This window comes from Saccopteryx leptura, chromosome 3 (assembly GCF_036850995.1).
Source record: "Saccopteryx leptura isolate mSacLep1 chromosome 3, mSacLep1_pri_phased_curated, whole genome shotgun sequence".
In the NCBI taxonomy this organism is placed as follows: Eukaryota; Metazoa; Chordata; class Mammalia; order Chiroptera; family Emballonuridae; genus Saccopteryx; species Saccopteryx leptura.
Genome location: NC_089505.1, coordinates 67587802 through 67610346, shown reverse-complemented (window position 1 = coordinate 67610346; position 22545 = coordinate 67587802). Strand labels below are relative to the sequence as shown.

Genomic DNA, 22545 nt, shown 5'->3' with positions numbered 1-22545 from the left:
CCCGCCCATCACGACCCCGCCAGGAGATCTCATTGGCAACAGAGGAGGCCCATCTGGAAGTACTGTTTGGCAATTGGGCAAAAAAAGACGCTCATCAAAGGGAAGAAACCCGCCCAGTCTGGCGTGCAGAGCCCAGCCCCCTTAAGACAACAGGGTTGGAACAGCTTGCCGGTCTGTCAGAAAATCTGCGACTGGTAATTGGGCAAAATCGACCGGGAGATTCCGCCTCTTTACCCCAGCACCGCCTCAAAGCTTCCCGGCGAGCCCCGCGCTAGCAGACATTTTGAAGTAGATCTGTCCATCACCAAGATGACCCGCCTCTTTTTAGCTGCTACTGGGTTAGCTGAAATGTGACGTCACGAGGCCTTTGGCTAGCCCTGGCCGGGATGCTGATCTCAAACAAGGCGATTGGTCCACGAGGGCTTTAGCTTCCCACATTGGTTCAGAAGAACTGTCACTCATCGTCCATTCCGTAGATTCTCCCAGCCCCAAGGGAGTGCTAGAGGAACAAGGGAGATTTATGCCCATTTGCGTGAGAGAAAAAGTGAAGCACTTAGAGGCCCAAAGAGAGGGAGCGCTTGTCCACGATCTCGAACCGTGTCGGGAATTGGACTCAGTCGTCAAGGCATTAAAACTCTAGCCCTCCAATTAACTGTTCCAAGTTCTTGAAACCGAGCAAGCCCACTCAAACCACTTGGACCTTGCCAAGTCCCTCCCCCTGCCACCCACCTCTCTTGTCAGCCAACTCTTGTACACAGCTTAGACATCATCTCCTCCAGGGAGTTTTCCTCAAGCTGCAGAAAGAGTTACTAGTTGAATGGAGATGAGTGCAATTTGAGGAATATATTGATTACCCAGAAAGTTCCTTTATAACCCTTTCCAGTCAATACCTCCCCCACCAAAGCAAGCACTTTCTACTTTCTGTCACTGGGGTGTAGCTTGTCCTTTGCTAAAGTTTCCTATGAATGGAATTATACAGTATGTGCTCTCTGTATCTATCTTTTTTACTCAGTATAATGCTTTTGAGGTTCATCCAAGTGTTGCATATAATGGTTATGCAAATCTTTCTTTCTCTCTCTCTCTCTCTCTTTTTTTTCCTTCTTTTCCAAGTAAGAGGAGGGGAGTTAGAGAAACAGACTCCCGCATGCACCCCGGACTGAAATCCACTCCGTGACCCCCCTCAGGGGTCGATGCTCTGCCCATCAGGGGCCATGCTTGTAACCCAGCTATTTTTAGCACCTGAGGCAGAGGCTCCACAGAGCCATCCACAGTGCCAGGGGTGAGTTGTGGCTTTGGGAAAAGAAAAGGAGGGGGGGGAGAAGGAGGAGGAGGGGAGGGGTGGAGAAGCAGATGATCACTTCTCCTGTGTGCCCTGATCAAGAATTGAACCCAGGGCATCCACAATCAGGGCCAACACTATACCACTGAGCCAACTCAGGGCCACACAATCCTTCTATTGCTGAGCAGTATTCCATTGTACAGATGTGTTGTCAGGACAAGTCTCAAGGTCTGGGTAGTTCTAAATACCTGGTCAGGTACTATCGCCTGACCAGGCAGTGGCGCAGTGGATGGTGGCGCAGTGGATAGAGCATCGGATTGGGATGCAGAGGACCCAGGTTCGAGACTCCGAGGTCTCCAGCTTGAGCGCGGGCTCATCTGGCTTGAGCAAAAAAGCTCACCAGCTTGGACCCAAGGTAGCTGGCTCAAGCAAGGGGTTACTCGGTCTGCTGAAGGCCCACGGTCAAAACAAATATGAGAAAGCAATCAATGAACAACTAAGGTGTTGCAACGAAAAACTAATGATTGATGCTTCTCATCTCTCTCCATTCCTGTCTGTCTGTCCCTATCTATCCCTCTCTCTGACTCTCTGTCACTATAAAAAATAAAAAATTAAATTAAATGTTTTTACTGTCATTCTTGCTAAATGTTAAAATGTAGCAAAGGGAGAGGGGGGAGGGGGAGGGGCACAAAGAAAACTAGATAGAAGGTAACAGGACAATCTGACTTTAGGTGACGGGTATGCAACATAATTGAATGACAAGATAACCTAGATATGTTTTCTTTGAATATATGTACCCTGATTTATTGATGTCATCCCATTAAAATTAATAAAAATTTATTTATAAAAAAATTGTAGCATAGTAGTTCTTAGATGTAGCTCTAAACGAGATTAGATGGACAGGAACCTAACATGATAAGTGTAGCCAAATGCAAAGAAAAATAAACATGTAATTGACCAAATAGTGTATATGAACCATAAGGCTAAGCCTCCCTTGAAGAGGCAGAGTTTTGGATATGAATCTCATCTTTTTTACTTGCTGCAAGTAAATAAAATGACTGCAACAGCTATGTTTTATTTTTGAGTAGAGTGCCTCAAGCTACTTCAATAACAGTATCATTGTTTATCCATTTTCCTACTGACAGACATCCAATTAATGTCTAGATTAGGGCTATTATGAATAAAGTGGCTATGAGAATTCATGTACAAGTCTTTCTGTGGATGGACACTTGGGTCATTTCTCTTGGGTAAACCCAGGAGCTGATGGCTGAGTTGTACCCTAAGTGTGTGTTTTACTTTCTAAAAAACTGCCAGGCCCTGGCCAGTGACTCAGTGGATAGTGTCAGCCCCACATATAGATATCCTGGGTTTGATCCCCAGTCAGAACTCACAGAAGTGACCATCTGCTTCTCTTCCCCTCCCTCTCCCATTTCTCTCCCTCTTCCCCTCCACAGCCAGTCCCTTGATTGGGATAGCACGGTTGGTCTGAATGCATCAGCCTGAGGCACTAAAAAACCTTGGTACACGAACATTGACCCATGACGGGGTTGCCAGGTGGATCCTGTTTGGGATACATGCAGGAATCTGTCTCGTTATCTCCCCTCCTCTCACCTAAAATACAATGACTCAAGCCTGAATGAAGGTTCTTTAACCAAGGCTCACTTAGGAACACTAGACAGCAATTCAGTACTCTGCTTAGGGTCCTTTTAAGCGGCAACATCAGCACAAAGAAAGCACAAAAATGCAAAGAAACATGGGATGCTAAACAGATTGTGGACGGGCCCTAGCCAGGTAGCTCAGTTGGTTAGAATGTAGTCTCAATGCGCCAGGGTTGCAGGTTCAAACCCCAGTCAGGGCACATATAAAAATCAACTAATAATGCCTGACCAGTGGATAGGGCATTGGCTGGGATACAGAGGGCCCAGGTTCAAGGCCCTGAGGTTGCTGGCTTGAGTGCAGGTTCCCCAGCTTGAGCGCGGTATCGCTGGCTTGAGCGTGGGATTATGGACATGATCCCATGTTCACTGGCTTGAGCCCAAAGGTCAATGGCTTGAAGCCCAAGGTCGCTGGCTTGAGTCAGGGGTCACTTGTTGTGCTGTAGGCCCCCAGTCAAGGCACATATGAGAAAGCAAACAATGAACAACTAAGGTGTTGCAACAAAGATGCTTCTCATGTCTCTCCCTTTCTGTCTGTCCTTATCTGTCCCTCTCTCTGTTTCTCTCTCACTAAAAGAATCAACCCACCTGACCTGTGGTGTCACAGTGGATAAAGTGTCAACCTGGAAACGCTGAGGTTGCCGATTCAAAACCCTGGGCTTGCCTGGTCAAGGCACATATGGGAGTTGATGCTTTCTGCTCCTCCCCCCTTCTCTCTCTCTCTCTCTCTCCCCTCTCTATAATGAATAAATAAAATCTTTATATATATATAAAAAAAAGATTCGGCCTTGGCCAGTTGGCTCAGTGGTAGAGCATCGGCCTGGTGTGCAAGGGGTCCTGGGTTCGATTCCCGGTCAGGGCACACAGGAGAAGCACCCATCTGCTTCTCCACCCCTCCCCCTCTCCTTCCTCTCTGTCTCTCTCTTCCCCTCCCACAGAGAGGCTCCATTGGAGCAAGGATGGCCCGGGCACTGGGGATGGATCCTTGGCCTCTGCCCCAGGTGCTAGAGTGGCTCTGGTCGCAACAGAGCAACGTCCCGGAAGGGCAGAGCGTCGCCCCCTGGTGGGCGTGCCGGGTGGATCCGGGTCGGGCGCATGCGGGAGTCTGTCTGACTGTCTCTCCCCGTTTCCAGCTTCGAAAAAATACAAAAAAAAAAAAAAAAAGAATCAACCAATGAATATATAAATAAGTGGAACAACAAATCGATGTTTTGGCCTGACCTGTAGTGGCACAGTGGATAAAGAATCGACCTGGAAACACTGAGGTCGCCAGTTCGAAACCTTGGACCTGCTTGGTCAAGACACATATGGGAGTTGATACTTCCTGCTCCTCCCCCCTTCTCTCTCTCTCTCTCTAAAAAGAATAAATAAAAATATTTAAAAAACAAATCGATGTTTCTCTCTAATTAATAAATAAAAAAGAATTGTGGACCAGACACGTTTGTTTACAGCACGAGACTGAAACAAGATGGCAGAGCCCTGCCTGAGCAGCCTCAGCTAAGAGGGCACACGTCAGGCAGGGCAAATCTTTGCAGCTCTGTCCACGTTCTGCCCACATCCACGAAATTTCCTTGAGTATTAATTTGGGGATTACACATAAATTTTAGTGCATAGGTGAATTCGCAAATACAGACGGGCAAGTAACAAGGATTGACTGTAATTGGTTTCTCTTACAATCCTGTACATTTCATTGTACACCTTTACAAACATAATTCTTTGAAAGAGGCTATCGCCCTAAAAAGGTGACAGACCCCGAGTCTCCAAAGAGATGGGGAGGAACCAGCATAAAAGGCTCAGAAGGGACAGTGGGAGGAGACACATGAGAAGAGGGTGGTGTTCTGGGTGCCTCTTGAAGGAAGAGCATAGCTTTCTTCTGGAACTCGCTAGAAAGATCCCATGAGCATCAACACGGTGAGCTGGAATAAATCTATCACGCAACAGGGGAAAATGGAACTAGCTGGAATCCTCAATATGCTGTATGACAGGTACTCCTAGATGCTCCAAATAACATTTCTAGAAGGGATGAACTGGCTCTTTCCTCATTTGTAAACCAGACCGATGTCTGAACCAAATTTCTGCTACTTAGAACTTGAGTTCTCGAATAAAAGGACAAATAATTAAATATTTGAAAAAGTATTTAATATGAAAAATTATTTGAACAATTTCTTTTTGGCAAAACCAGGGTGGGCAGCCACCACCCCACAGCCCTGAGTAGAACAGGAAGGCTCAAGAGGCACACAAAGAGGCCAGGACCTGAAGTCGAGCGTGTAGCAGCTGCTGAGGAAGATCTCAGTCCAGGGGGAAGTTCAAGTCCACGGGCGAAACTGCCAGGATGCCCTCCTGGAGGGAAAAGCAGCAGAGCCTTGTTAGCAGGCAGCCTCTGGTCACCACGGCCTCCACACCCGCCCGGTGTGAGCTGAGTCAGGGGAGGCAAGGGACCAGACAGAGGAAGGGACAGAGACCAGAAAGGGGGTGGGGAGATGGAGACCCAGGGTGGGTGGGGACAGAGTCCTAGAGAGAAGAGGGAAAGCCAGAGACCGAGTGGTGGGCAGAACACTGGAGGGGAGAGAAAGACAGAGTGCTGGGGTTTTAAAGATTGAGAGCCCTGGCTTTGTGTCAGTGTTGATTCTATCCCCTGTGTGAGGGACTTTCCCCCTAGGCCGCAGTAAGACCGCGATGATAACCAAATCCCGTACTGTTGTTGTGAGGCTTAAATGGGATCAGCCCACTGAAGTCCTTGGTGAGTACTTGGCCAAGCCTATCTGTTATCATTCCTTAAAGAAATAAAATAATTGTACAAATCGACAAGCTTCTGGGCTGAGCTCCAGACACTCACATCCCCTGTGAACACATCGTCTTGCTTTAAGGTCAGAGGGCATCTCTCCCGTAACTGGACCGCTTCCAGCCATCTCTGACTCTTCCCCAAACCTGCTCCTCCTCTTCCCCTCTGCCCTGCTCTTCCCTGTCTCCGGGAGTATCAGATACAGCCCAGCTGTTGCCTGGGCCAGCATGCTTGACCCCTGCCTGCCACTCAATCCCACACACCCACTCCATCAGCAAAATCTGTCACTTCTATTTCCAAATGAAATCGAGAGCCCTCCACTACCCCGACCCCGGTCTGACCTACCCTCATCTCTCCCTTGGACCAACACAGTCACCCCCTCCAAACTCCCTATCTCCACCCTCTCCCTATAGAGTTCCCCACGCAGCCACCAGAGGGCGCACGTGTTAACACCCAAGTCACCTGTCGTCCAGGGATTTGGGACTCAAGAGTCAAACTCGAAGTTCTCACCGTGGCCACAGGCCCTGCACAACCTGGCCACTCCTCCTGCTCTCGGCTCTGAGTCCCGCTCCCACCCCCATCACTCACCTGGCTCACCCTGCTCCAGCCCTCTCTGCTCCTCTAACACACCTGGCCAGCTCCAGCAGGTCTGGGAAGCGTATCCTTCTCCGACTGCATCCCCATAGCAACAAAGCCAAGTGAGATGGTGAGATGGTGCCCACTGGGCAGCGGCAGACAAATGCTCAGGGAAGTGAGGGCAGTTGCCAAGGTCACACAGCGGGTACACTGGACCCAATCCAGCTCTGAGCCTGGCACTGGATTGAAAGCAAAGAGCAAGGAAGGTAAGACCCCCTTCCCAGGTCTAGCTGAAGCTGATGTGTCAGGGGCGGGAGGAAACAATGGAAAGGCATAAACGAGCGTTTCCACCATCTGTTTGAAGATGCAGAGTGCTATGGGAGGTGGTGAAGCAGCAAAGAGGGAGGGAGAGGGGTGGGAAGGAGAAGAGGTGGCTACCGGTTTACATGGGGATCGGGGAAGGCCTCCCGGGTAAGACTTGAGTAGAGCAGAGCAGAGGCAGTGGTATACACTGGCAAGGGAGTGCAGGAGGGCAGAGTCACTTCTCAACCTGAGGGTCGCGACCCCGGCGGGGGTCAAACGACCAAAACACAGGGGTCGCCTAAAGCCATCGGAAAATTAAAAATGTATTGTATAATAAATATGTATTTTCCGATGGCTTTAGGCGACCCTTGTGTTTTGGTCGTTCAACCCCCGCCGGGGTCGCAACCCACAAGGTTGAGAACCGCTGCACTAGATAATCGCACAAATGCCTATGGAGTGCCAAGTACTTACAAGGATGATCCCATTTAACCCTCACAATAATCTACCTCCTCATCACCATGGTGCCTGCTGTACAGTAGGTGCTCAATAAACACAGAACAGGTGATTGGGAGGGCTGGGAGAACACCTGTGATGTCTTAAAGGCAACCTAAGAAGCGCCCCACCCACAATTATAGTAAGGTAAAGGGAGGCGCACAGAGGCTTGGGCGGCTCACCCAGCCCCCTTGGGCCTGGATCCAGGGCGTGAAGCTGTGCACGTGCTCCACGCTGAGTCCAGCCAGGGTTCCCCCTAGCCGGGCCACGCGCCGACTCAGCTCCATGGCCAAGGCAAGGCGGGCCAGGGGCTCCGGGGAAGGCGGCGGGGGCCCGGGGCACGGCAAGGAGGGGCGTGCGTGGCTGGGGCGAGGGCTGCCCTCGCGGCTGGAGAACAGTTCCACTAGGCGGGCGAAAGAACCAGCGGAGAGGCGGGCCAGCTTGCAGCGCAGGGCAGGGTCCGAGGCGAGCTGTGGGGTAGACAGGGAAAAAGGTAAGGTAGAGCCCGCCCTTGTGTCCAGCCAATAGGAGGCTGGGAGGCGTGGCTTTCTGGTTCAAGGTCCTCTACCAAGGCTCAAGCCTCGCTCCTATCCATCACATCGGCCAATCATAAACTAGATTCCATGGTTTCTGTCAACCTGCTCACAAGAAGGTGGCCCAGAATCTAAGAAGCTAAGCCTATGCCTCTGCCCAGGCCGCTACAGCTAATAAGGGCCAAACCCACTGTAACTGAGTTCTAGAATGCTAATCTCTTAGCCACATCCACAGTAGTAGTGTTCCCTGAGAGGTGAGCAGGCCAGGCCGGGCCAGTGTCTACAACAACCTTGCATTCAGCCCTGGCCGCATAGCTTGGTTGGTTGAAGCAAGCACAGAAGTTGCTGGTTCGATCCCCCATCAGGGCACTGTAAGGAACAGATCAATGTTTCTGTCTCTGTTCTCTCCCTTCCTCTTTCTCTAAAATCAATTAAAACAAAACAAAACAAAAAAAACAATCTTGCCTTTACCCATCATTAATTTACTGCTCACAAAAATTAGGAGATATTTCAGCCTGACCTGTGGTGGCGCAGTGGATAAAGCGTCGACCTGGAAATGCTGAGGTCGCCGGTTTGAAACCCTGGGCTTGCCTGGTCAAGGCACGATGCTTCCAGCTCCTCCCCACCTTTTCTCTGTCTCTCCTCTCTTTCTCCCTCTCTGTCTCTCTCTCCTCTCTAAAATTAAAAAAAAAAATTTAAAAAAAAAATTAGGAGATATTTCAAAATGAGTATGAAGCGATAAAAAAAGCATTTGAGCCCTGGCCGGTTGGCTCAGCGGTAGAGCATCGGCCTAGCGTGCGGAGGACCCGGGTTTGATTCCCGGCCAGGGCACACAGGAGAAGCGCCCATTTGCTTCTCCACCCCTCCGCCGCGCTTTCCTCTCTGTCTCTCTCTTCCCCTCCCGCAGCCAAGGCTCCATTGGAGCAAAGATGGCCCGGGCGCTGGGGATGGCTCTGTGGCCTCTGCCCCAGGCGCTAGAGTGGCTTTGGTCGCAACATGGCGACGCCCAGGATGGGCAGAGCATCGCCCCCTGGTGGGCAGAGCGTCGCCCCATGGTGGGCGTGCCGGGTGGATCCCGGTCGGGCGCATGCGGGAGTCTGTCTGACTGTCTCTCCCTGTTTCCAGCTTCAGAAAAATGAAAAAAAAAAAAAAAAAAAAAAAGCATTTGATTTTTTATTAAACAAGACCATCAACCTGACCAGGCGGTGGCGCAGTGGATAGAGCATTGGACTGAGATGCGGAGGACCCAGGTTCGAGACCCCGAGGTCGCCAGCTTGAACACGGGCTCATCTGGTTTGAGCAAAAGCTCACCAGCTTGGACCCGAGGTCGCTGGCTCAAGCAGGGGGTTACTCAGTCTGCTGAAGGGCCGTGGTCAGGGCACATATGAGAGAGCAGTCAATGAACGACTAAGGTGTAGCAATGCGCAACGAAGAACTGGTGATTGATGCTTCTCATCTCTCTCTGTTCCTGTCTGTCTGTCCCTGTCTGTCCCTCTCTCTGACTCTCTTTCTGTCTCTGTAAAAAAAAAAAAAAAAAAAAAAAAAAAAAAAAAGCCCTGGCCGGTTGGCTCAGTGGTAGAGCATCGGCCTGGTGTGCAGAAGTCCCAGGTTCGATTCCCAGCCAGGGCACACAGGAGAAGCGCCCATCTGCTTCTCCACCCCTCCCCCTCTCCTTCCTCTCTGTCTCTCTTCCCCTCCTGCAGCGGAGGCTCCATTGGAGCAAAGATGGCCTGGGCGCTGGGGATGGCTCCTTGGCCTCTGCCCCAGGCGCTAGAGTGGCTCTGGTCGCGGCAGAGCGACACCCCGGAGGGGCAGAGCATCGCCCCCTGGTGGGCAGAGCGTCGCTCCCTGGTGGACGTGCCGGGTGGATCCCGGTCGGGCGCATGCGGGAGTCTGTCTGTCTCTCCCCGTTTCTAGCTTAAGAAAAATACAAAAAAAAAAAAAAAAAAAAAAAAAAAAAAAAACCAAGACCATCAGAAAAGCAAACAAGTCAAAGAAAGTTGTTCAATTATGCAAATGAGATGCAAAACCAACTTTTTTTTCATTGATGAAAATGTACTATACAAAAGGCTGAAAGTACTGGAATATCTTGCACGTTCCCTGATCCCCTAACTTAATAATACCACGCACAATGCCCAAACTCTTACACTAATCATATTCCAGGACAGAGCAACAAACCCACCTCCTCCAGCAGGACATTTCCCTCCTCTCCCATATTCTTTTATTTTTATTTTTATTTCTTATTGATTTTTAGAGAGAGGGGAGAGGGGGAGAAGCAGGAAGCATCAACTCATAGTAGTTGCTTCCTGTAAGTGCCTTGAGGGGACAAGCCCAGGGATTTGAACCCAGTGACCTCAGCATTCAAGGTAGACGCTTTAACCACTGCGCCACTACAGGCCAGGCCTTCCCCCACATTCTAAGCCATGCCCCCATATAGTCTATAACTCAGGGCTTTAGATTTCTAGATAGTTTTCTTCAAACCACACTCTACTCCCACCACCATACATTCCCTTGTTTCCTCAACTGATCCCAATCTCTTTCCTAGATCTTGTTTCTGATGGCCACACCCCCTGTCTTTAGGCCACACTCCTCTATAGTACAACACAAGTCTGGAATTTGAAGTACTGCCCTGGCCATATCTCTGTCACTCAACCCTTCATTAAAGCCTTGTCCCACCCTCTCCCCACCTGACCATCCAATGAGAATGCAGATCTAGCTTCTAATCCCAGTGCCAAATCATAAAGTAATTCCTATCCTAGCTAAGGGATGGAATAGGCTGCCATCACCTTCTGGTTGATGACTTCTGCCTCTTCCTCCAGCAAGGCCACCAGCCTCCGCAACAGGGCTTCCTTCTCCGTGGGTGGAGGACACTGTAACTCTAAGGGGCAGAAGAGAATTCCATTGTGAGCAGAACACTGGTGACCCTTCTACCCTCATTTTTCTTTTTTTTTTTTGTCTACCCTCATTTTTCTCCAGGGCCCCTCTATACCTTACCTGGGCTAGGTGGGGATCTTAGTTGCTCTTGAACCAGCTGTTCCAGCCGCTGGGCCACCAGGGCATAGAAGTCTGGGGTAGCTGTGCCTGGGGTGAAAAGAGCCAATGACAGGTCTCTAAGACATCAGGAAGTTATTGATTCTCTCCTTCTAATCACCTTCTCAGGTAGCAGTGATTTCCATTTCATAATGGGAGCAAACTTGGCAAAAGACCCTTTTCTACTTTATGGTGTTCCCCAAAATGGACTTAGAGCATTAGAGCTGAACTGGACCTTGAAGATGAACCCATTGAAGAAAAGCAAACACATGACACTCCAGCTATTACCACTCTACCCCTTATCCATTTTAGGCATCATCAACTGATCACTGAACTCTTCTCTGTAGCTAGGAAATCCTTTGCAAACTAGCATTCCCATAGCCATTACTAGTCTATTCAAGCTCACATATGAGAGGAAAGCCATTTGTCACTTCTTTTTTTTTTTCCCCCGAAGTTAGAAGCCAGGAGGCAGTCAGACAGACTCCCGCATGCACCCGACTGGGATCCACCCAGCATGCCCACCAGGGGGCGATGCTCTGCCCATCTGGGGCGTTGCTCTGTTGCAACCAGAGCCATTCTAGCGCCTGAGGCAGAGGCCATGGAGCCATCCCCAGCGTCCGGGCCATCTTTGCTCCAATGGAGCCTTGGTTGCAGGAGGGGAAGAGAGAGATAGAGAGGAAGGAGAGGGGGAAGGGTGGAGAAGCAGATGGGTGCTTGTCCTGTGTTGCCCTGACCAGAATTAAACCCGGGACTTCCACACATGGCTGACACTCTAACGCTGAGCCAACCCTGCAGGGCCTAGAGGAAAGCTGTTGGTCACTCTTGATCAAGGCCAATGATCCCCCATTCCTACTTCGCTACTGGAGAAACACAGAAGCAGAGAAGAAAAGGATTTTCTGAGTCATGTAACCAAACATCCAGGAGTTCTGATTGAAAACCATGCTTCCTGTCTCCCTGTGGTATGGAAGGAGATAACAAATAGAAAGCAACCAGAGAACTGACAAACAGCAATCTAACAGGGACGGGGTAGGGCACAGAACGGTAAGGGTAGGTGCTGTAGACTCCAGACGCTCTTAGCTGAGTGATCTTTAAACTAGTTCCTTATCCCGTCTATGCTTTCCTAATCAAAGCTCCTTGCCCTGGCCAGGTAGCTCAGCTGGTTGGAGGATTGTCTGATATGCCAAGGTTTCAGGTTTGACCGACCCCCTATCAGGGTATATACAAGAGTCAACCAGCCTGACCAGGCGGTGGCGCAGTGGATAGAGCGTCAGACTGGGATGCAGAGGACCCAGGTTTGAGACCCTGAGGTCACCCATGGTCAAGGCACATATGAGAAAGCGATCAATGAACAACTAAGGTCTCCCAACGAAAAACTGATGATTGATGCTTCTCATATCTCTCCGTTCCTGTCTGTCTGTTCCTGTCTATCCCTCTCTCTGACTCTCTCTCTGTCCCTGTAAAAAAAAAAAAAAAAAAAAAAAGTCAACCAACAGCCTGATCAGATGGTGGTGGTGGCGCAGTGGATAGAGCTTCAGACTGGGATGTGGAGAACCCAGGTTCAAGACCCCAAGGTTGCCAGCTTGAGTGTGGGCTCATCTGGTTTGAGCAAGGCTCACCAGCTTGAGCCCAAGGTCACTGGCTTGAGCAAGGGGTCACTCAGTCTGCTGTAGCCCCCGGTCAAGGCACATGAGAAAGCAATCAACGAACAACTAAGGTGCCACAACGAAAAATCGATGCTTCTCATCTCTCTCCCTTCCTGTCCGTCCCTCTCTCTGTCTCTGTCACAAAATAAATAAATAAATGAAATTAAAATGCTTAAAAAAAAAAAAGAATTAAAAAAAAGTCAACCAACCAATGTGGAACAAGAAGTCAATGTTTTTCTCTAAATCAATTACAAAAAAAGAATCAAGGCTCCTGGCCCAGCAAGTTCATAGGTAATCTAGGAAAATCTCTTACCAGGCTGTGAATCATAGCAGGGGCGAAGGGGTAAGGAGCAAGGCCGAGGGGACTCAGGGGGAACTGCTTCTCGACCCAAGGGGCAAGGAAGACATCTTCGAAGGCGACTCAGGAAGTCTGTTGGCTCCTCCTGGACAGGGCTCCTGGGAAAGGGGACCTCAGAGAGTGACCCCAGAAGCCCCCTGCAAGCAGTCCCTTCTTTCTCCCCCTCGGGGCCTCTCCCTGAAACCTCAGGAACAAGAAAAAGAGCCAGATATAATGAGACGGGAGAGGAGACAGACTGAGACCAGGAACAAGAGTTAGAGATGGCCCACACCACATGCAGGCCGGAGGGAGGAGGCAACTCCTCTTACCTGGGTGAGGTTGGAATGGGGGACCCGGCAGCCTCACCCCGCTGAAGGAAGGCAGCTAGGACCCTCAGCGTGTCCTCGCGGAGCCCCAGCTCCTCTGAGCCTGCCATGGGGGCACCTGTGAGGGAGGGGCTGAGGGATGGACTCAGGAGTTCAGCGGGAAGTGAAGACTTGGGGCCCAAACTTCTAGCCCGTGAATGAGGAAGGGGCCAGGACTTGGAAGTCCCCAAGGGAGGAAGGAGCTAAGGGTCTGAACTCCTAGATCCTTTAGGGGAATTGAGGTCTGGTGGTACGGACTCGAGTCCCCAGAGGGAGAAGGGGGATGAGGACGAAAACTCCTTGATCCTGGCAGAGGAGGAATCTGGAGATCCGGATTCTTGGGTCTAACAGAAAAGGGGAGTAGGGGTTTAAATTTCTGAGTCTGAGGGAGAAGGAAATTGTGACTCAGACCTCTGGGTCTCCGAGAGAGTAGGCTTGAGGCTTCAACTTCTGATTCTGCGGGTAAATGCCAAGCTACTTAAGCCGTTGAGGATGGGAACTACCAATCCCAGCAGGCTTCATGGCCAACATTCCACTCGGTTAGCACTTGGTCGCCGCGCGGCCTGCTGGGAGATGTAGTTCCACTATCTAAGGCTGGCACAGTATTTTGAGGACCCAGCACGCTTGGATCTCGAAGAAGCGAGACTGGAGTGCCTGCTCCTGCATCTTGTCCCGCTCCTCTTCCCCTCTCACTTCAGCCCTCACTAACGCCCCACTCACCTGGTCCCAGGCCCCGCCACCGCCTCCTTCACTAAACTTGTATAAACTTCTCTTTATTAGCGCCACTTTCCCGCGCCTGCGCACTGGGTCAGATTGGTGCCGGTCCAAACGTAGAGAAGGAAGGGTGCTTGGTGCCCGCTTAATTTGCATGTGACGTTCCCGGCATGCTGGTGGCTAAAAAGGGCATGGGAGGGTCGTCCGGGCTTTGGGAGCCTCCTTTTTGGAGTTTGTCAACCAAATGACGGTAAATCGTTTTTATTTCAAGAAATCGGTAGAAAACAAAGCTCCACCGCTCTAACGCTCAGCTGACAGGAAGGGGTGGGGGCAGCGGCGAGTTCGAGAGCTACCGAACCCCAAAGTCAAGGCTGGGACCTAGCACCCTTCGCGCCCCGCCCCGCTAGGTAGGTAACACGGAAGAGATGGGGAGTTGGTCCAGGAGTGAAGAACGGGAGGAAGGATCGTTCTGCTATGATAGTAGAGAGGGGGCTGTGGAAAGTGAAGCAGTGGCCGGTGTGTGGCGGGGGACACATAGAAGAAGGGGAGCCCTGACCGCTGTTGGGTAGAGCATCGTCCCGGAGTGCAGAGGCTGCCGGTACGATCCTCGGTTAGGGCACATACAAGAACAGATCGATGTTCCTCTTTCTCTCTCTCGCCCTCTTCCTTTCTCGATAAAATTAATAAGAAAAAGTGGCGGAGAGGGGAAGAGATTGGAGGCAGTCCACTCTAGAGTCTAGTATGGAGCACGCCCTGACTGGGAGGCTGTCTGGGGGAAATTGTGGATGGAGGTCTGTGGTGGAAATGGGTGAGGGGACCTTATGTGGAAGGGGGTCTACACTGGGATAGGTGCGGGAGGTAGAGGTATACAGATGAGTAGTGTCTGCGGTTAGGTTCCACCTTGGAAGTGGGGTACCTGCATTGGGTGGTGGGGAGAGACGGGGAGAGGGTTACAATGGAACAGGGAAGGATCTGTGATGGTGGAATGGAGGGAGTAGGTGGGTTTGCATAGGAGCTGGGGAAACGAGGAAGTTCTAAAATGGATTTGGGAGGGAGTCCACGCTGAGTTGAGGAGCCTCTCTGGAGGATGGAAGCAGAGGTCTGTTTGTAACTCAAGAACATATAGGTGAGGGACCTGCGTTGTGGCTCTGAGGATGATCTGGGTGTGGCGCTCTCGGGCCAGGTGGGCCTGAGCCCGGCTGCGCCACGAATTGCCCATTTTATTCGTAGGCCCAACCATGGGAACCCAAAAGCCACGGATCCTGCCTTGGCTGGTGTCGCAGCTGGATGGAGGGCAGCTTGAGGGCGTGGCCTGGCTGGACCAGAGCCGTAAGCGCTTTCGCATTCCCTGGAAACACGGCTTGAGGCAAGATGCCCAGCAGGAGGACTTCGGTATCTTCCAGGTGCATGGGAGCTGCCACAGGGTGGGGTGAACTCCGTGGGGTGGAACTAGAAGGGTATGGGGTGGGGTTAGGACGGTTGATATAAATCAGGTAGCTGGCAGGATTGGAGGGACCCGGTTTGGAGATAGAACCAGAAAAGCAGGTAAGACCGTGAATGAAATGTACCCTGGGGCTTCAGGACTCGCTGGGGGTAGGGCTCCTGTATGTTGAATTATGGGGGCGAATCTTGGAACATAAGAGGCCAGACTGGGCCAAAGCTGAGGTTATTTCCCACTAAATTAGGATACACCAGTGGTGGTAAAGGGACTTCGAGTGGGGTTGTTACAGAAGGTGCCCTGGGGCAGGTTGGTGGCACAGTTATACACCGAGTAGGACCTGGAAAGTTGGCTTAGAAAGCAAAAGTTTGTTTTACTTTTATTTATTATTATTGTTTTTAATGTTTATGCTATTGATTACAAAGGGAGAGGAAGGCAGAGAGACAGGAACATCAATCTGTTCCTGTATGTGCCCTGGCTGGGGATCAAACCAGCAACCTCTGTGCTTGTGGACGATGCTCTAACCCAGTGGTAGTCAACCTGGTCCCTACCGCCCACTAGTGGGCGTTCCAGCGTTCATGGTGGGTGGTAGCGGAGCAACCAAAGTATAAATAAAAAGATTTAACTATAGTAAGTTGTTTTATAAAGATTGATTCTGCTAAACAGCGAAAATCCAACATAAAGTACTTGGTAAGTAATTATTATTATATGCTTTAACTTGCTGTAACTCTGCTTTATAAATTTTATAAAGTAAAGTTACTTCCCTACTTTATAAATCACCATTGCTGTGGAACCGGTGGGCAGTTAGAAAATTTTATTAATAACAGAGATATAAAAGTGGGCGGTAGGTATAAAAAGGTTTACTAACCCTGCTCTAACCAACTGAGCTGTCTGACCAAGGCTGTTTATTTATTTTTTTTAGAAAGCAAGGTTTTTTTTTGAAAGGTTAATAAGGCCTGACCTGTGGTGGCACAGTGGATAAAAAGTCAACCTGGAACTCTTGAGGTCGCTTGTTTGAAACCACGGGCTTGCCTGATCAAGGCACATATGGGATGTGATGCTTCCTGCTCCTACCCCCTCCACCCCCCCCCAAAAAAAAATGAATAAATAAAATCTTAAAAAAGAAAGGAAAAGAAAGGTTGAGGTAGGAGAAGTTTGGGCACAGAATCCAAAAGTTTGGAATAGAACCTTGCCAAGTTAGAAATGTGCCAGTGGAGAGGGGTTGGTGTTAAGATCAGAAGACAGCCTGACCAGGCGGTGGCGCAGTGGATAGAGCGTTGGACTGGGATGTGGAGGATCCAGGTTTGAGACCCTGAGGTCGCCAGCTTGAGCACTGGCTCATCTGGTTTGAGCTAAAGCTCACCAGCTTGGACCCAGGTTCACTGGCTCGAGCAAGGGGTTACTCGGTCTGCTGAAGGCCACGGTCAAGGCACATATGAGAAAGCAATCAATGAACAACTAAGGTGTCACAACGAAAAATTGATGATTGATGCTTCTCATCTCTCTCCGTTCCTGTCTGTCCCTATCTATCCCTCTCTCTTTCTCTGTATCTCTAAAAATAATAATAATAATAATAATAAAAAAAGATCAGAAGACAGAGGGTTTTAACCCTGGGGCAGGGTCTGAATCATTTTCTCCTCTATTTTGGTACCACTGGTTCCCCAGGCCTGGGCGGAGGCCAGTGGTGCTTATACTCCTGGGAAGGACAAGCCTGACCTGCCAACCTGGAAGAGGAATTTCAGGTCTGCCTTGAACCGGAAGGAAGGGTTGCGTTTAGCTGAGGACCGGAGCAAGGATCCCCATGACCCGCACAAGATCTATGAGTTTTTGAACTCAGGTGTGATGGACATGGGGCTTTTCATGGAGGGGTGGGATTCTGAGAGTCCCTAGCACCCCTTCTCCGCTCACCATCTCTCTCACCAGGAGGTGTAGACTTTCCTGAGCTGGAGACCTCTCCAGACACCAGATGCAGCACCTCTGATACCCAAGTAAGCATGTGCTTGACCTTCTTGCCCTCAGTTTCTGTCTCATCCCCTCTGTGTCCCCATGGACTTTTTCAGGCCTCATCTTCTCCCCATGGGCCATCACCCCAGCCTTCTCCCTCCTTCTGTCCCTCACTTGACCCTATCCCTCTTCTGCTCACAGCCCTCAGGAGAAAATTCAGTTCTCGGCCCTGGCCGGTTGGCTCAGCAGTAGAGCGTCGGCCTGGCGTGCGGGGAACCCGGGTTCGATTCCCGGCCAGGGCACATATGAGAAGCGCCCATTTGCTTCTCCACCCCCCCCCCCTCCTTCCTTTCTGTCTCTCTCTTCCCCTCCCTCAGCCAAGGCTCCATTGGAGCAAAGATGGCCCAGGCGCTGGGGATGGCTCCTTGGCCTCTGCCCCAGGCGCTGGCGTGGCTCTGGTCGCGGCAGAGCGACACCCCGGAGGGGCAGAGCATCGCCCCCTGGTGGGCAGAGCGTCCCGCCCCTGGTGGGCAGAGCGTTGCCCCTGGTGGGCGTGCCGGGTGGATCCCGGTGGGGCGCATGCGGGAGTCTGTCTGACTGTCTCTCCCCGTTTCCAGCTTCAGAAAAATACAAAAAAAAAAAAGAAAATTCAGTTCTCACCAGGCATTCAAGGCGCTTTCTATCGCATTCCTCGCTCTCCAGCCTGTAGGGAACTCGGAAACTCTGTACCTTTGATCTTGCTGATGTCTGTGGCCAGAAAAGTCCCCTCTGAAATTCCGTCAATATCTTACTACCCAGGCCTTGTTTGCAGGAAGCCAGATCCTTGGGCTGGAATCAGCTGCTCCCCCAGGGCCATCATAACACCCAGCATATATTCAAGCACATATATATATATATATATATATATTTTTTTTTTTTTTTTTTTTGTATTTTTCTGAAGCTGGAAACAGGGAGAGACAGTCAGACAGACTCCCGCATGCGCCCGACTGGGATCCACCTGGCACGCCCACCAGGGGCGATGCTCTGTCCACCAGGGGGCGATGCTCTGCCCCTCCGGGGCGTCGCTCTGCCGCGACCAGAGCCACTCTAGCGCCTGTGGCAGAGGCCAAGGAGCCATCCCAGTGCCCGGGCCATCTTTGCTCCAATGGAGCCTTGGCTGCGGGAGGGGAAGAGAGAGACAGAGAGGAAGGGGGGGGTGGAGAAGCAAATGGGGCGCTTCTCCTATGTGCCCTGGCCGGGAATCGAACCTGGGTCCCCCGCATGCCAGGCCGATGCTCTACCGCTGAGCCAACTGGCCAGGGCCCAAGCATATATTTTGTTGTCTGTGCCCATGGCTGTCTCTCCCCTGGACTGGAAGCCCCTCGAGAGCAAAGCTCAGGACTGTCTCCTTTCTGGGTCCCCGTAATGTTGAGCACAAAGCCTGGTCCATGGGTAGTCTCTAGAAAATGCTGTGGAAACGCCTGGAATCTATTTTTCTCTCCAGGAAGACATTCTGGAGGAGTTACTGAGTGACATGGCCTTGGGCCCAATCCCAAATGAGGAGCCCTTGAACCTGGCTGTGGCTCCTGAACAGCCCCCTCAGCTCTTGCTGAGCCCTAACTTAGACATACTGCCTCCCTACTCAAACTCTGAACCCCCCGACAACCCACTGAGACGGCTACTGGTGCCCGAGGATGGTGAGTATCAGCCATGGGCTGTGAGGGGCCGGTCTGGGGTGATGGGCCCCTGACACTCTCTCAATCTCTTTCCCTTCACATTGTTGCTTCTCCTGCTGCTCAGAGTGGGAATTTGAGGTGACCGCCTTCTACCGGGGCCGGCAAGTCTTCCAGCAGACCATCTTCTGCCCGCAGGGCCTGCGGCTGGTGGGGTCAGAAGCAGGGGACAGGACACTGTCTGAACAGCTAATATTACTGCCGGACCCTGGGGCACTCCTGACAGACAGGGGTGTGATAGGCTTCGTGAGCCGTGTGCTGAACAGCCTGGGCGAGGGACTAGCTCTGTGGAGGGCAGGGCAGCAGCTCTGGGCCCAGAGGCTGGCGCGCTGCCACACAGCCACATACTGGGCCATGGGCGAGGAGCTCCTCCCCAATGGTGGGCACGGGCCTGATGGTGAGGTCTCCAAGGACAAGGAAACAGGCGTGTTGGACCTGAGGCCATTTGTGACAGGTGAGTGGGGTAGGCCTTCCTTGGCTGTGAAGAGGGGGTCCCAGTGGTTAAGAACTCTGGGGTCAGGCCTGACCTGTGGTGGCGCAATGGATCAGGCATCGACCTGGAACTCTGAGGTCACTGGTTCGGAACCCTGGACTTGCCCGGTCAAGGCACATGTGGGAGTTGATGCTTCCTGCTCCTCCCCCTTCTCTCTTTTCCTCTCTATCTCCCTCTCTCTTTGTCTCTCCTTTCTAAAATGAATAAATAAATAAAAATAATAAAAAAGAACTCTGGGGTCAGACTTTTCAGGATCTTGCTACCCTGCCTGCAGTTTAAACCACACTGCTCTGCCTGACCAGGCGGTGGCGCAGTGGATAGAGTATCAGCCTGGGACACTGATGACCCAGGTTCAAAACCCCATGGTCACTGGCTTGAAGCCCAAGGTTGCTGTCATGAGCAAGAGGTCACTCGCTTGGCTGGAGCCCCCTCCCCCCACTGTCAAGGCACTTATGAGAAAGCAGTCAATGAACAACTAAGGTGCTACAACAAGTTGATGTTTCTCACCTCTCTCCCTTCCTGTCTGTCCCTCTCTCTTGTGCTTAAAAACAAACAAACTGGGCTGCTCTGAGTCTGTCAAGTCTGAAGACTGTGTCTGTCCCCCTCCCTGCCCAGAGCTGGAAGGAGGCACCAAGCCCATGTACAGAAGCGCTAAGGGAATTAGCTGCTTTAGTCGTCATTATTATTACCAATTATAATGGACAGACAGACAGAGATCCCATAGGGTTTTGCCAGCCAATAGAACTTTCTTTGCACTGTCCAATGGGGTATCCACTAGCCACATGCTGCTATTGAGTATTTAGGTGAGGTGAGGGTAACTGAGCAGTGAGTGTTAAACTATTTGCATTTTAATTAGTTACAATTTAAATAGCTATGGTGGTTAATGGCTACATACTTGACAGTATGGCCCTGAGGGGGTTAAAGAGTAGTAACTGTCGCGCCTGACCTGTGGTGGCGCAGTGGATAAAGCATCGACCTAGAAATGCTGAGGTCGCCGGTTCGAAACCCTGGGCTTGCCTGGTCAAGGCACATATGGGAGTTGATGCTTCCAGCTCCTCCCCCACTTCTCTCTCTCTGTCTCTCCTCTCTCTCTCCCTCTCTATCTCCCTCTCTATCTCTCTCTCTCCCTCTCTCTCTTCTCTCTCCTCTCTAAAAATGAATAAAAAAAAAAAAAAAAAAGAGTAGTAACTGTCAACTGCCTATCCATCTTTGGGAGTGGATCTCCCATCTGGACCTGTTTCCCCACCTGAATGTTGAGGCTGTGGGAGGTGAGAAATCTTCCAGCCCTACCCTGATACAGGGGAGGGAGAGGAACTTCTATGTTTGTACTAGAATTACATAGAATTATGCAGACTGTATCCAAATCAGTACCCCCACCCTTTTAAGCACAAGTGAGAGACATACAGGGACAGATAGGAAGGGAGCGAGATGAGAAGCATCGATTCACAGTTGCTTATTGATTGCTTTCTATATGTGCCTTGACCGGGGGCTCCTGTCGAAACAGCAACCTTTGGGCTCAAGCCAACAACTATGTCTATGAGCCCACGCTCAAGCCAGCGACCTTGGGGTTTTGAACCTGAGTCCTCAGTGTCTCAGACCGATGCTCTATCCACTGTCACCACCTGGTCAAGCAGCAGCCCCTTGGTTTTGATGGCTTTAGGTTTAGGGGAGAAGGTGGGATATTACTCAAGTTTTAAAGGGAGGGTCAGGTAGAGGTCTTCCCATCCCTGACTAGGATCCTGGGTCCCCAGATTTGATCTCCTTCATCGAAGGAAGCGGACACTCGCCACGCTACACACTCTGGTTCTGCGTGGGGGAGCCGTGGCCCCAGGACCAGCCGTGGACCAAGAGGCTAGTGATGGTCAAGGTGCCTGCAGCCCCGGGGCTCCTGGGACTGGGGTGGATCTTCTAAAGGGAATAGGTTGCTCCCAGGAACTATAATTCCCAGAAGCCCCTTGAGAAACTACAACTTCTAAGTCTCTGCAACCACCATTCTTCATCCCCAGGAGCTTCTGGGTGTCCCCCTCATGTCCTTACTCTAGAGCCACGTGGGAGTTGGTGGACTGGAAGCCCCAGCAGACCCTGTGAGGAACTACAGCTCCCAGGAGTCCTGACACTAGCTGCTCAGCCCTAGCTTCTGGGAACCCTCTCTGGTCTCCCAGTAGTTGTGAATACGGGGAAACTACAACTCCTGGCAGCCCTGGGCCTAAGAATTCATACTTGGTTGTGGTGGGAGCTGCTGGAAGTTGGCCACTCAACTTACCCCCTAGAGTAGACACTGTTCCGTGCTTCCCTTGACAGTGTTTCTCCCCCAACTCCTGCAGGTTGTTCCCACGTGCCTCAGGGCCCTGCTAGAAATGGCGCGAGCAGGCGGTGCCTCCTCGCTGGAGAACACTGTGGACCTGCACATTTCCAACAGCCTCCCACTCTCCCTCACATCGGACCAATACAAGGCCTACCTCCAGGACCTGGTCGAGGACATGGACTTCTAGGTCACTGGGGAGGTCTGAGCCCACCACTCGTGAGTGTAGGCTCCTCACCTCAACTAATAAACTAGTCCTTGCCACGGTCACCACTTGTGTCTGGTGTTTGGTGTCCCCGGGCCAGCCCTGACCCAAACCAGGCATTATTCTGTCTGCATGCCTCAGTGCAAGCCACCCACGGACTCAGGTGCTCCCTCCATGAGGGCGAGGCACTGTGTCGAGGGCCGCTGGGCCAAGGCCAAGGGGCCATCTGTCCCTGGCGGACTTGGGTCTCCCAACTCCTGCCGGGTGACCTCAGGCAAGCCCTCTATTCTGGGCCATGGGTTCCCCTCTGCATGGGGCTGGGATGGGCAGTTGTAAAGGATCTGGGCCCCACCCCTGGAGCAAACATGCTCCAATGATCGGACACTACCGCCTTTTCTTACCATGCCTGGGTTCTGGGCAATGAGACAGACCAGCACTGCCCTTGGCATGTGGCCCTACAGTGTCTGCTTCCCTCCATCTCAGAAGAGTACATTGTCGCCCCAGTGGACTCAATGGGGGACACGCACTTCCAGGGTAGACAAGCAGCAGTTAGGTTCCCCGAGCTTGGAAGACACTGACCAGGTGTGCCTGGGACTACCACTCTGTCTACCGCAATGGCTTCCTATGAACCAGCTGCCTGGGTCCCACTTACTTAATCCTCACCACAACCACTTTATAGGTAAGGAAACAGGCCTAGAGAAGGGGTGCACAGTCTGGTCTCCCTGGTAACCACCCTCAGACC

The 22545-nt window shown here is 51.5% G+C and overlaps 2 protein-coding genes across 10 annotated transcripts; one reads left to right on the top strand and one right to left on the bottom strand.

The window, feature by feature from the left end:
- Positions 1-5109: 5109 nt before the first annotated feature.
- BCL2L12 (BCL2 like 12) lies at positions 5110-13896 on the bottom strand. 5 transcript variants are annotated; one of them, XM_066374022.1, is made up of 8 exons: positions 13716-13790; positions 13407-13558; positions 12960-13074; positions 12607-12749; positions 10615-10701; positions 10407-10498; positions 7270-7557; positions 5110-5274 (listed from the first exon to the last, which is right to left on the bottom strand). In XM_066374022.1, the coding sequence occupies exons 3-8, from the start codon at positions 13064-13066 to the stop codon at positions 5224-5226; spliced, it is 768 nt and encodes a 255-aa protein (XP_066230119.1). In that variant the 5' UTR covers positions 13067-13074; positions 13407-13558; positions 13716-13790; the 3' UTR covers positions 5110-5223. The 5 variants fall into 5 exon arrangements, with proteins under 5 accessions (XP_066230119.1, XP_066230118.1, XP_066230116.1 ...); XM_066374021.1 differs by having other exon boundaries at positions 13407-13561; positions 13716-13787; XM_066374019.1 differs by lacking the exon at positions 13407-13558 and having other exon boundaries at positions 12960-13088; positions 13716-13832.
- IRF3 (interferon regulatory factor 3) lies at positions 13860-21868 on the top strand. Of its 5 annotated transcripts, none has more exons than XM_066374015.1 (8): positions 13860-13959; positions 14940-15112; positions 16813-16984; positions 17071-17135; positions 18575-18767; positions 18871-19257; positions 21032-21163; positions 21621-21868. In XM_066374015.1, exons 2-8 carry the CDS (start codon positions 14948-14950, stop codon positions 21851-21853), a joined length of 1347 nt encoding a protein of 448 aa, XP_066230112.1. In that variant the 5' UTR covers positions 13860-13959; positions 14940-14947; the 3' UTR covers positions 21854-21868. The 5 variants fall into 5 exon arrangements, with proteins under 5 accessions (XP_066230112.1, XP_066230111.1, XP_066230113.1 ...); XM_066374014.1 differs by having other exon boundaries at positions 13907-14116; XM_066374012.1 differs by lacking the exon at positions 13860-13959 and adding an exon at positions 14135-14225.
- The last annotated feature ends 677 nt before the right edge of the window (positions 21869-22545 follow it).